Source organism: Gekko japonicus, unplaced genomic scaffold (assembly GCF_001447785.1).
Source record: "Gekko japonicus isolate JY-2015 unplaced genomic scaffold, Gekko_japonicus_V1.1 scaffold222, whole genome shotgun sequence".
Lineage (NCBI taxonomy): Eukaryota > Metazoa > Chordata > Lepidosauria > Squamata > Gekkonidae > Gekko > Gekko japonicus.
In genome coordinates, this window is record NW_015167063.1 from 237,378 (window position 1) to 251,012 (window position 13,635).

At 41.5% G+C, this 13,635-nt stretch overlaps 1 protein-coding gene across 10 annotated transcripts in view; it reads left to right on the forward strand.

Annotated features, from left to right (window-relative positions):
* Positions 1 to 13,635, forward strand: part of CSNK1A1 (casein kinase 1, alpha 1) — a 71,590-nt gene that overhangs the window by 38,801 nt on the left and 19,154 nt on the right. For 6 of the 10 annotated variants that reach the window (XM_015412652.1, XM_015412651.1, XM_015412646.1 and 3 more), the window contains one exon: positions 2,129 to 2,241. In XM_015412652.1, coding sequence (XP_015268138.1) covers positions 2,129 to 2,241 — 113 coding nt within the window. Of the gene's footprint in view, positions 1 to 2,128; positions 2,283 to 13,635 lie in introns of those variants that run through there. The other 4 variants (XM_015412648.1, XM_015412647.1, XM_015412654.1 and 1 more) reach the window with 2 other exon arrangements.

A 13,635-nucleotide genomic window follows, 5' to 3' on the forward strand; every position in this document is an offset into this window, starting at 1 on the left:
GCAGAAACCGCTGTTCACAAATCACAACAGATTGCCTAAATACAGAGATCAGTTCCTCTTAGGGTGCCAGCTTCATGTTGGGAAATTCCTGGAGATATGGGGGTGGAGCCTTGGGAGGATGAGGTTTGACCTTGGAAGTAACTTCAGCAAGGTATAATACCAGAAATTCCACCGTTCAAAGCAGCCATTTTCTCCAGGGGAACCGATCTCTGTCATCTGGCGATTACAATTGTAATTCCAGGAGATCTCCAGCAACATTAGTTCCCTGGAGGAAATAATAGCTTTGGAGGTTGGCGTTCACTATATGTCTGAAGTCCCTCCCCGCCTCAATCCCTGCCATCCCCAGGCTCCTCCCTTCAAATATCCAGGAATTTCCCAACCTTGAGTTGGCATCCCTGTCTCCTTCCCACCCAATAGCCAACCTTCCTTTATCTGCTTCTCTGTCTTCAGTTTTCCACCTCCTTTCCCCTTGCAGCTTCTACTGAGGAAAACTGTTTTTTTTCCACTGCGGGGAGGGGACTAAAGCAGTTTACGTCTTAGCTCAGGATTTATGCAGTAGCCAAATCACTCATTCACAACTTTAATGCAAATAGCTTACAAAGTAGAATTTTTGCTCACAAGACTCCACATCTTAGAGGGAGCACTGCTGCTAGGCCTAGGTTTGCTAGCCTCCATGTGGGACCTGGAGATCCCCCAGAATGACAACTGAACTCCAGACAACAGAGATCTGTTCCCCTGGAAAAATGGGTGGACTCTATGCCATTCTATCTAGTAGATGCCTCTCCCCTCCTCAAACTCTGCAATTCCCAGATTTCACCTCAGAATCTCCAGGAATTTCCCAATCTGGAGTGGGCAATCATAGTCCCAGGCCCGGCTCCAAAATAAGCCTGAAAAGTGCCCTCCCCCCCACCTTTTTAACCCAATAGCCATTCATACTGCAGAAGGAGTCCTCCCCAGTCCCCGCTCCAGTTCTGCCTTTGCTTCCTGCTCTCTTCCCCCACTTATCATCTCTCTCTGTCTCTCTGGCTGTCAGCCAGTCTGTGTTATCATGGTCGATGTGGTGGGACTTGGATTAGTCCCTGTGGCGGCCATTTCAAAATGTATGGGGGGGATTCAACAACGCCCCCCCCCCCGAGTTTTTTTCTTTAACTTCTTGAATTTTTCTGCAGACCCTCAGTCCTATAGATTCTGTAGAAAACCCTGTTTGGGGAGAGTGTGCCCTCTGTTTGCGGAAATAAGTATCCACATGCAGTGGGGGAATAGTTGTGAATTAGATATATAGATTTTTACAAAAGGAAATTGGTCCTTAATGCTTACTAAATGTGTTCGAAGGGAGAAAACCAAATTCATTGTCTCATAATTCACTTCAAAAGGTTTGGTTTCCAAGAAGGGAAAGTCAAGCAACATTTTTAAATAGTTGGTTACAGTTGGTTACAGTAAAATGGAGTTAAGTTCATTCACACTGTAGAATCATTTTGGCTGCATAAGTGAAATTATTATCAAATCTGAGGTGTGGCAGGCTGGCCTAGGAGTATAGGAAGAAGAATGGGCATTACCTCTGTGGTATCTTGACAATGTACTAAAATGGTTTGGATCTGAAGCATTCAATATTGATACATACAAGGTTCGTCTTGGTTTGTATTTGTAAACTGCATTAGCAGTTGAGGCAGCTGGATTAACTGTAGAGGAAGCACTCCTAGACAGATGTTAGTTCATATGCTGATTAAAGCAGTAGAAAATGGTTGACATCCCAAGGTCCCCATCTGGTAGTAGCTTTGCAGCCCCTTAAAAAAACTGTATTATGCAGGGATGCGGCTGGTGTGGAGAGGAAGGAAGGAAGGAGTTGGTGATCCCACCCATGTGTATGTGGAAGCTTGTTCCCCTGGCATACCAGGCTCTTTGAATCCTGGCCAATGCTTTTGCAATTGTAAATAGCTGCCAAATGGTTTTCAGGCTTGTTCAAAGCAGGTTTTAATTATTAATCCATAGCACTACATCATCTTCAAGATATTTTACAAATCGCTTTAACTATTAGCTTTTAGTCTTCAGTAAAAAAATTGTGTGGTGTATAACAACCGGGCAAGTACAGTGATGCAGTGAATATTTCACTTTGTTTTCCCTTTCCCAGGACTTTGAATCACCAATATGACTACACTTTTGACTGGACAATGTTAAAGCAGAAAGCAGCACAGCAGGCAGCCTCTTCCAGTGGGCAGGGGCAGCAAGCCCAAACCCCCACAGGCAAGCAAACTGACAAATCCAAGAGTAACATGAAAGGTTAGTAGCCAAGAACCAAGTGACGTTACAGTCCAAAAATATTAAACACTAATTTGGATAATGTTGTGAACTTAAGTGTTAGATCAAGGAGGTCATTAAAAACATACATTTGGCTGTTCAGTATTAAAAAGAAAACGGACGTCCTTGGAAAATTTGACTACTAACTTTAAACCAAGTGTCCTTGTTTTTCATATCATTTCTTTTGGGGATGTTGGGTCATTTTAACCACTGCATCTTTTGCTCCCGCATTAACCCCTCTTCAAAATAAACTGGCTTGGTGTTGGGAACATGACAAACAGTATGATCCAAAATCCTAGACCTAACACTTTAATGGGAAAGTCTTCTGTTTACTTGTCTAGGGCTGGCCCTATGGAGGCTTTGGTATGGGTTTCTTTGCTTTTGCTGTCCAAAGTGAAGATGGAAAGTTAGGCATGCTCTTATTTGGAATTCTGCCAAAAGCACTTGTGTGGTGGAATTTTTATTCCTTAGCACAGACAGTGTCAATTTTCCATCTTCAGTTACAGATCTGTGAATGGGTTCTCCTGCAGGGTGAAGGAATAGGATTTATGTTTAAATGGAGTATTTAATTTCAGTGATGGTTACTTTATGAAGTCTGAATTTAATGTCATTTGTCAATGTCCATAGTTATTTCTTAAAGTTGAATCTGTGACCTGATGTGTTGTGTTTATGGCTGTTTTTCTGTGCAAAGAACCAGATGAGTTTGTGTATTACGTTTTTCAGCTTTGGGATCATAGCTGAATTCCAATTTGTTAGTTTGGTTCTTTATCGACTAGCAAGTATACCCTTGTTTGTTCATTTCGTGGTGCTTAGAGAAATCGGAGTTGTACAGTTCTGGTGACGGGCGAGTAAACAGAAATCGCTAAGGGTGGTGGTGCAGCAAGATGGCAGCCCAGGAGCCATGCTTTGGCATCTGCAGTAGGAATGTGAATATGGAGTGCCTGTACTAGATAACCAGCAGAAAAATTCTGAATTAGAGAGTCTACAAAGCAACTGGTTAGCAAAGGTGGATGAGCTAGCTTGCCCATTCATGATTAGGCAGGGTAGATAAAAAGCAATTTTTAAAAATTAAGTTGGTTTTTAATACGTTTTTTTCCAGAGAGCGTTTTATCTAAAATAGTTTTAATTAATTTGTTACAGCAAATATATCATGAAATAGGAATGGTCAACGTTACAAATCTTTTGACTAAATATAGAAGAGTTTTTTGTAAATGAGTTCCAGGAGTTCATAGAGGAATGCAACATTATGGGGTTTCAGAGACTTCTCTATTTAGGTTTAGGTAGGAATGCAACATTATGGGGTTTCAGAGACTTTCTCTATTTTTCTGTCTATTCATCAAGAAGACACAATCAGAGGTGCTTAGTTTTATAGTTCTCAGATTGTAGATTTTTATCTCCAGCGATGATATGCTTGTTTTCCAGTGGTCTGTGGTGGGGCAGTCTCTACTTCTGGGAGAAGCTCCTCTTTCCCGACAGGCAGAGTCGCTGATCATTGTGTGATTCCTAGTGGGAGGGGCTTCTGTCGCTGACCCCAGTCCTTGGCCCTGCCTTGAGGCAGACAGTTGTTGGCTGTGCTCTGTTTAGAGTGCCACAACTTTCCCCCCTTTTTCTTTTAGAACTTCCACCATCCCCCTCCCAGTCCCATGCTCAGTCCCCCAAAAGAGGTCTTCGGCATGACTATCTCAGAGACTCAGACTCACCAAAGATAGGAAGTCGTCTTCAGTATTTTGCAGCACAATGGGAAATCACCATAGGCGACAAGTGGGTTTTAGACACAGTGTCAAATGGATACTCTCTGAAACTTTGCTTGTTGACTCCTAACAGCTTCCTTCAAGTACCAAGAAATCGCTGTCCATAAAACCACCTTATTTTCAAGGCCATTCAACACTTTTTGGATATCAGGGTAATAGTGCCTGCACCAGAGACTCAAAACTCCGTAGGGGTTTATTCAGTCTTTTTTGTAGTCCCAAAAAAGAATGGGGATGTGAGGGCCATTTTAGACATCAAGTTGCTCAACAGGAAGATAAAAAAGGAAGTTCAGATTGGGAACCTTCAAGTCCATCCACAAGGGAGATTTTCTGGCTTTAATAGATCTCTCAGAGGCCTATTTGCATATCCTGATACAGGAATCACATCAGAGGTTCCTGTGCTTTTCATATGACAGTCTCCAGTTTCAGTACCAGGCTCTTCTATTTGGTCTCAAAACGACACTGACAGTTTTGGTATCTCTGATAGTACATCTGAGAACCCAGGGAGTGTCCATATTCCCATATTTCGATGACATTTTGATCAGGTTTCCATCTCCCACAGGGAATGGAGGATGTATGTCAGACCGTATCATACCTCCAGAAACATGGGTTCATCAACTGGGAGAAAAGGAACTTATCCCCCATCTGAAAGGGTCCTGCACCTAGAGGTAGTCATAGACACCGTTCAGGGCAGAGTTTTCTTGTCACAGGAGAAGATCTTATCTTCTATACAGGAGCTCACAAGTCGATCACACATAGAGGTGATGTTTCTGGCAAGACTGCTAGGGGTTATTGTATCTTCTTAGGGAATTATCCTATGGTCCAGATTCTATGCTTGCCCACTGCAAAGGTTCCTTCTACCCTTCTAAGATCTCATAGCCAACAAGCAGTTCAAGCTAGTTCAACTACATCGATCCTTGATACAGAAACTACAATGGTGGACAAATCCTTCTAGGTTCCTGGAGGGAACTCCACTTTGGTAACCGAAGAGGATGATGATGACTTCATAGGGAAAAATGGCCCAGGGCTTCTGGTCTTGGGAAGAGTCGTCAAGAAGCATCAGTTTTCTGGAGCTCAGGGCTGTATGGCTAGGGCTGATGTTACTTCAAGACAACACTATTTGTTCACACTTACAATATGACAGCCAAATCCTACATCACACCCCAGGAGGGGTACTAAATGTAAATCTCTACATGTGGAGGCAAAGATGATGATGCAGTGTGCAGAGACCAGTGTTCCCTCTAAGCTGAGTTAGTGTGAGCTCGCTCACAGTTTTTTAACCTCCAACTCACACATTTTTGTTTTAGCTGAGGAAGGATGGCTCCAGCGCAAACTAATTTATGCAGTAGCCAAATTGCTTGTTCGCAACTTTAATGCCAGTAGCTCACAAAGTAGAATTTTTGCTCAGAAGACTCCACAGCTAAGAGGGAGCATTGGCAGAGACCCACCTAAAGTTGATCAAGACTGTCCATGTAGCAGGACAGAACAGCATATTAGTGGACTGGCTCGGTTGGAGGATTATAAATCAAGCAGAATGGATGGTGAACAAGACACCTTTTCCAACAGATATGTCACAGATTCAGCACGGGGGAAGAGAACTTGTTCACAATGGAACAAAACTTCCAGGTGCCCCGATTTGTCTCAAGGATAAGGTCTCCATAGGCTATGGGGTAGAGGCCTTAAGCTGCAACTGACCGAATCTTATACTGAATGCATTTCCTCTCATGCAGTTAATCCAAAGGCTGATTCAGAGAATCACAGACCTCAAGGCGGAAGTAGTGCTGATTTCTCCTTTTTTGGCCAAGGAGGTCATGGTTCTAGGACCTTCTAAGGCTGTCTGCAGAGGAATACTGGTGTCTCTCAATCAGGAAGGACCTTCTTCAACAGGGAAATACCTTTAACCCTCAGCCCGAGTTACTAAGCCTCACAGCTTGGAGGCTGAGCTGTTGCAACTAAAAGAAACAGGCTACACTGATAAGGTTATTAACTCTAAGCCTCTGGGAAGGGTTCCACCAGTAGGGTTTATAACAACTTATGGCAAGTTTTCCAGTCATGGTGTTCCAACCATGGGATAGAGCCCCTTACAGCCAAAGTGGGAGATGTTCTCTCCTTTTTGCAAGAGAGTTTAGACAAAGGTCTTAGCACCAGCACATTGAAAAGGCAGGTGGCAGCTATTTTTGCCATTAGGGAAGCCAAGAAAGGGAGGTTATTGTCTCATGACCCCCATGTTAGGAAGTCAAGGGGGTACTTCCTTGATCAGTTCACCTCAGGTGCATTGCTTCCCTACATGGAGCTTAAATTGGGTGCCCAAGGCTCTATCCAGGCCTCCTTTTGAGGCCATGGCCACTTGTCCTTTCAGGGAGCTCACCTTTAAAACCTGATTGCTATCACATCAGCCAGGAGAGTGTCAGAACTCAAAGCTGTATCAGGGGATAAAGAGCTGTGCATATCCCATAACAATAGAGTGGTGTTCTGTCCAAAGTTATTCCAAAGGTGAATTCGCCTTTTCATAGGTCAGAGAAATTAGTTCTTCCCTTCTTTTGCCATGGTGCTAAACACCCCCCGGAGAAGGAGTGGCACTGTTTGGATGTTAAGAGGACACTAAGTTTCTATCTTGGTAGGACAAAGGCCTTTTGTAAGACTGATGCTAGTTTGTATCTTTTAGGAAGGCTTCACTTGGACACAGCATCTCCTCAGCTACCATCAGTAGGTGGGTTAGAGGCTGTATACTCCTTGCTTACAAGTCCACACATCTAGTCCATGCGTTATGGCACATTCCCTCAGAGGGGTGGCTACCTCTGCAGCCTACAGAGCATTCCCTTCATTAGAAGTCATACGTAAGGCTGACATTTGGAGGTCCGTACATTCCTTCACCAGGCAGTACAGAATTGATAAATTAGCCTCTGCTGAGGCTGCCTTTGGTAGAAGGGTCCTGCAGCATACTCTCTCGGTGTAGGAGCTGAGTGTTCACTCCGTGGGGACATTGCTTTTGTATGTCCCAGAAGTAGAGGCTGCCCCACCCCAGACCACTGGAGATCAGAAGATTTGTCTCACTTATTGTGAATCTTCCTTCTTGGTGGTCCAGGGGTGGGGCAGTCTCTTCCCACCGAAGGGTAGAGCTCTCCTCACGGCTCCTGGAGCGGGGAGGGCATGCTGTAGGTATATATGGCATCTTCACCTCCTTCTATTCCCTTTCAAACTCTTCTGGGAGTTGTACCAATATTACATGTTTCTTCAGCATCGATGTGTTGTTTGTTTTTTCTCCTGTTAGTTGGAGTTTCTTTTGAGGTTTTTTCTGTTGTATAAATGTTGATAAGATGGACTTCTATTACTTCTGGACCAGACTGGGCTCAGAGAGAGAAACCCCTCCCACTAGGAATCGTACAAAGACTGACAACTCTGCCTGCCAGGATGGAGGAGTTTCTCCCAGAAGTAGGGACTGCCCCACTCCAGACCACCAAGAGGAAAGATTCACAGTGAGATAAATCTTCAATTAGCAGCAAAAATGGTTTGAAATAAATAATATACAGAGGTAAGAAATAACAGACTTCACCCCTGTTGTCCCTCCACAAACTTGTGTGCAACAGTCAATCCTTTACCTTTGTAAAAGTGCAAAGTTTCAGGAAGTTCAGAAAATAGTTTGCTAAGGATGGAATATATTATTTTATTTACTAGTTTTTGAAACATTTTTATGCTGCCTTTTCACTCAGTCAGGTCCCCAAGGCAGCACACTTAACGTGAGAACATTAAAATGACAAAATAATTTAATCAAAACACATTAAAACACTAGAACCAGGGAAGAGGGCAGTAACTGTTACTGTGGGAATAAATCTGAACAAGGAGATGAAGTCTGAAGATCACTGTAAAAAAAGGGGGAAACTGACAGTAGAAGCAAAGTGAAACTATTGGAGCAGCATATTCCGGAAGTCTTGAGATCTTTCTGAGTGTAGCCTTCATTCTCAGTAAAATGGAAAACCAAAATGGCAGCAGGTCATAAAAGACACCCAGTTTGGGAATATTGTAGTGAAGTTCCCTGACCTGTGGGTAAGACAGGTTTGTGTGCAAAAATACGAACAGTATGAAGGAAATGCAAGATAGAATGAAACAACAACATGAGAAGTGTTCTCAGTAAGAAGCTGTTTTGAGTTTGAAGATGACAAAATAACGTGTCTGAACGTGCAGGATCTTCAGGTTGGTAAACTTTCTCATTTCATACTTTCTTAAAGACTACCTGTTTGCCTTCTGGTCTTGATGCAGCTGTGATAAACAGCTGAAATAGGCAGATTGTCCCCTTTAAAGTAGTACTGAATAACAATGAATTCAGTGAGTAATATTAAATGAGCAGGATGGTAATAATAATTAGCTGCATTGACTTATTTTGTTTAGGGGAATCCATCCAGAACATGCAGAATTCTGACGACTATCTGCCTTCAAGTTCACCGTCATTTTCTGTAGTTTTGAAGTTATCTGCCAATGATAGTGTTGAAGTCACAGCATGTACTTTATATAGTCCCTTATGTATCACCTGTAGCAAAGAAAAAGAAAATCCATCTGGAAACAACCACAGATAGGTTTGTGAAATGGACTAGCAGATTAGGAAAGGAGACGGTTAATGAAGAAATTGCTTAATTTGTTTACACAGCAGACTTTCCATGGTTTAGTCATTATGATGAGGTACAGTTCACACAACAGAGCAGATACAGCAGGCAAATTGCTGAATAAAGTGCATGAGGGAAATTGAGCAGCATGCAAAAGGATTATAGGATGTAATTCTTAACTGGACTCTCAGTGGGTGGAGCAATGTCGTCCTTGCAGAAACAAAAGATCAGGAAATGAACTAACAGCAGAATAGCAAAAAAACTATAACTGGAAAGATTCAAATGCATATCACACAGCTTCATCACAGATATCCAACTAAAAACCTACGATTGCAGTGCTCACTTGCCACTCCTCTTAGCCGAAGACTGCATTGCTTCCGAAATAAAGGCTAATGCTGAAATTGCAAAATACTTCCACAATAACCACTTTGCAGCAGCTGGTACCAAGCTAACTCTTCCACAAGATATATGAGAGACCTCAGTAATGGATTTTTTTGAGCACTATATCAAGAAATGGCTTAGTCTCAGTTCTCAGCTGGGTTTAAGAGAAATGTTGAACATATGATGAGTAGCATGAAGTCTTTTTCTGTAGCCTTGGACAAATGCAGAGGAAGACTGTTCTATTGCTGATACTGTTTGAATCTGGAAGGAACTGAGCAAGATCTTGAAAAGAAAAATATGCAATGAGAGAGTTCAATTACAAGTATAGTTTTAAAAAGTGAACATTCCATCTTTCATTCACTTTCTTGCAAATATTCTCAATACCTGGTAGCAGGGTCAGACCTTAACTGCTGAAGATGAGGAGTTGGCTGTGACATGGGCATCCAATGACCATCCCTCTATAACAAACTTCAGACTTGAAGGTAGAACTGTTCAGGAAATGCTGCTGTTTATTTGAAGAAAAGTCACACCAGTCAACTGGTAGAAGTTACTTAAGCACTTGGATTCAAAAACCATTGAAGCAGTAATTCTACTTTTAAGAGCAGTAGCTTCTTATGCTGCCGTAGAAAGAATATTTTCTTCTTTTGGACTCATTCCTTCCAAACAGAAAAACTGTTTGGGACCTGAAAAAATAGGAAAACTCATTATTTTCCAGATTATGAATAAACAGAAGAATTAAGGTGAAGATAACTGTATTAGCTGCAGAAAACAGTATTAAGTTACTCGTGTTGACCAGGTTCATGTGGTCAATTTAGTGTTACGAACATAAAAACATAAGAGATGGTTTGGATCAGGCCAAAGTTTGGATCAGGCCAAAGGTCCATCCAGTCCAACACTCTGTATCCCACAGTGGCCAGAAATACCAGTGCCATCAGGAGGGCCACCAGTGGGGCCAGGACATTAGAAGCTATCCCACTGTTGACCCCCCCAAGCACCAAGATGACAGAGCATCACTTGCCCCAGAGTCCCTATCTATACCTTGTGGCTAATAGCCACTGATGGACCTCTGCTCAGTGTTTGTTTGTATGTTTAAAAAGAAAGGCTTAGTTTTACCAACAGTTAACAAAAACATGTGATTTTAAGGAACATAAGTGTTTAAGTAAATTTAAAACTAAATACCCTTGTTTTGTTAAAGTGTTGTATATTCAGAATATATGTTTTTCGTTACATAAAACCATTTAAATATCTGAATGGCAGTGTTTATTGTTATTCCTTCTAATATAGCATAGTGCTAAAATTAACATGTTGAACTGGAGAGAGTTCCCCTCCTGTGACTTCATAATTACCTGTTTTGGTAGATAACTAAGCAGGGTGGATTTGATTTAAATCAAATTCATTTAAATCACGAGTTAGTAAGACTATATTTAAATCATGGTTTTCTACATAAAGACTTACTCTTCTAAATTGAGAAATCCTTTGGGACCTGATAAAGCAGGAAAGCTTGTTTTTCTTTTCCAGATTATGAATAAACAAGATGATGAAGATTGAGCTACAGAGGACAGTATTTTAAGTTTTTCATGTGTGAACTGGGCTGGTTGTCTTAAGGTTTTTTAAAAAGATATTTTTTTAACCACACCAGTTAACAAACATGGATGTTTAAGAAATACAAGAATACATGTGCTATAATGTTATTGTTTTAGTTAAATAAAACTATTTAAATTGTTATTATTAAGGTAATTGTTATTTTTCTCCTTGCAATAAAGTACAGCAGAAAAGTTGTCCAAATATGAATAGTTTACCTATTAAACTGGAGATAGTTCACCTTGCAATAATTTCATAATTATCTATCTATGATGTGTTTCTAATAGAATAAACAAATCAGTAATAACTGTAAAACTAATCTGAAAAGTTGTTATTCTAAAAATTAAACTTTCATCTGGTTGTAAATATTAAAATTATACCAGCAAAAATGAGTATGTAGAAAACCATGATTTAAATCTAGTCTTAATAACTAATGAATTAAATAGTAATTTAAATCAAATCTACCCTGTCTGGTATCACTTGTACCTTATTTTCTTTCTGTAAACATAAGTTTATAGCTGCTCTGTAATTTATAGCGGACTAGCTGTTCAATAGAAGGCATCTTAACAATGGCAGGCATTCTTGCCTAAGGGACAGTGGCTTCCCTTATTGTCAGGACACAGGTTTTTGGAGAACCACAGTTCTGTGGAAATAACAGTTCTTTTAGCTGAAACTAGCAGACTTTAAGGGATGTTCACTTTACAGTTTTTTTCAATTTACAGGAAGGTTTTGTCTATTTTTCTTCTGCATTCAGAATAGATATAAAAGGCTACAAACTGTTTGGAGTGTTTACTGCTCCATAGTAATCTGATGGTACCACCAACTAAATAAGCATCTGACAATAAACTACATATATCAAACAAGGCTTCATTAAGGAAACTATGGATGGTTCATAAAGTATGACTGGTTTAAAAAAGGATCATCTGCCTTTTTCTGGCAGTTAGAATAAAACCCTTGGTATAGTTGAGTCATTTGGACCAGGCCCCACTGCACTTCATAACAGACACTGGATGAAGTATACAGAAAAGGGAATGAATGGGAAGTTTTTTGTAAAAAAAAGGCTGAACAGTCTGGTAACTTTGGGAATTGCTGATACAGCAGAAGTATTCAGAAGATTTGTAAAAGAAAATCTACGAGGTGACATGGATTCTGGATCTTACATTGTTGTTGTGATCCCTGTTTTGTGCACTTTTAGGTTGCATGCTTATCTAGAACTTCTGAGAGAGCTGGTATAAGATCAGGCTTAAAAGATAAGTGCTGCAGAAGTAGAAGGAAACACTTTTAAGAAAGTACACAATGTGTTAACAAGCTATTTCAATTAACAATTTGTGAAGAAAATTAGGACCAAACATCCAACTATCAAATATTAATCGTTGATCTAAACAGTTGTATGCTGAAACCTAATTCATATCTTCCAGAAGGAGTACTCCAGCATGTTAACTATATTGCTTTTATAAAAAGTGCTTGTCTGCTGAATTCCATATAACATCTGTATTGTTTCTACTAAAAATGCCCTAAACAGTTCTATTTTATGCATTTTGATAAATGTAGTCAAGAATGTTCGATTACATGCAGCTGTTAATCTTGCCCCTTTGCAGCATGACACCTTCTGAAATCTTTTCTCAGATGAGCCATGATGTCTCTGCAAAGCATACTGAGAAGGTGGTTCTGTATATATGAGGGTCATAAGCTATGAAGGCCTTTGTAGGCGATAACCAGCACCTCGTATGGATTGGCTAAGGAACAGGTGTAATGTGCATGTTTCACCAGCTATTAATAGTAAATGATCTGTGGCATTCTGTACCACCTAGGGGTTTCAGGGTGCCTTTGTGGGCAAACCCATTACAGTAGCCCAGTCTTTGAGATAACTGTAACATGGGTCCATATGGCCAGTTTGGCTGGGCAAGGTAGGGAGCTATCTTTCAGGTCTAGTGAAGATGGAAGAAAACACTTTCAGAGTTGCATTAACGTCAGCTGTAATGCTGGGTAAAGTATAATTCCTAAACTCTGACTGATTCAGCAAGCATCACCTGAACCTCATCGAATGTAGGAAGCTCAGTGGCCTCCAAGACCTCAGCCTTTCTGACTGGCATCACCTCTGTCTTGTTACAATTCAATTTCAGTTTGTTCACCCCTAACTTTTTAACCATAGCAGTCAGGCAGTCACTCAGCACAGCTGCAGCAGTATCAGGTGGCTTAGACAAAGCATATCGATGCCCAACTCCAAAACTACAAATGTGCATTCCCAGGACTTTTCCTAAAAATTAAGCAGTATGGAAGGTAAAATTGAGCCTTGAGGAAATCCCCAGGGCAAGTTCCACACTGCTGACAACTGGTCTCTGACAACAATCCTCTGAGTCTATTCTATAATGAAAGATTGAAACCTTCTCCAGTGGTCCAGGAGTGGGGCAGTCCTTGACTCCTTACTCCCGGGGAAAGCACCTCCCCCTTCCGTAGGCAGGGCCGGCAAACTTTGATCCCAGAGGGGAGGGGGTTATCCTCTGATCCCCAGTCTTACCAGCCCTGCTTTCGAAGCAGGACGTGCTGGCTGTGTTCTCCAAGCACAAAAATCATGAATGACTTTTTTTAAAAAGCGACAACAACAAGCGAAGAGGCCCTAGTGGAAGGTAATTCCTTTCCTGGCTACTGCGTCTGTGAGAGATGCTTTATTGTAAATCCGATGCTGGCTACACTGGGAACCAGGTGGCCGTGACATCGAGGAATCCTCTCAGGACCCCGCTGGGAGTGTGACTGCGGCTAGCTTCTCCCCTCCTGACCCCGTGTCGGACCCCGGCTTAAAGCAGCGGCTTGGAGGTGAGACGATGAGCAAAAAGGCTGGAAGAACGACGCCTTTTTCCCTTTTGGCGCACCAACAGAGTCCTCTCTTGCTTACAGAAGGTGGCAAGGAGGAAGGAGCTCCAAAGCAGTCTACCCGATCATCTGAATCACAGTAGGACTGTGTAAGGTGAAACGCATGGGTGATGGGGGAAACAGAAGAGGGAAACGTGTGCAAAGGTGTACTTTTGCTTTTT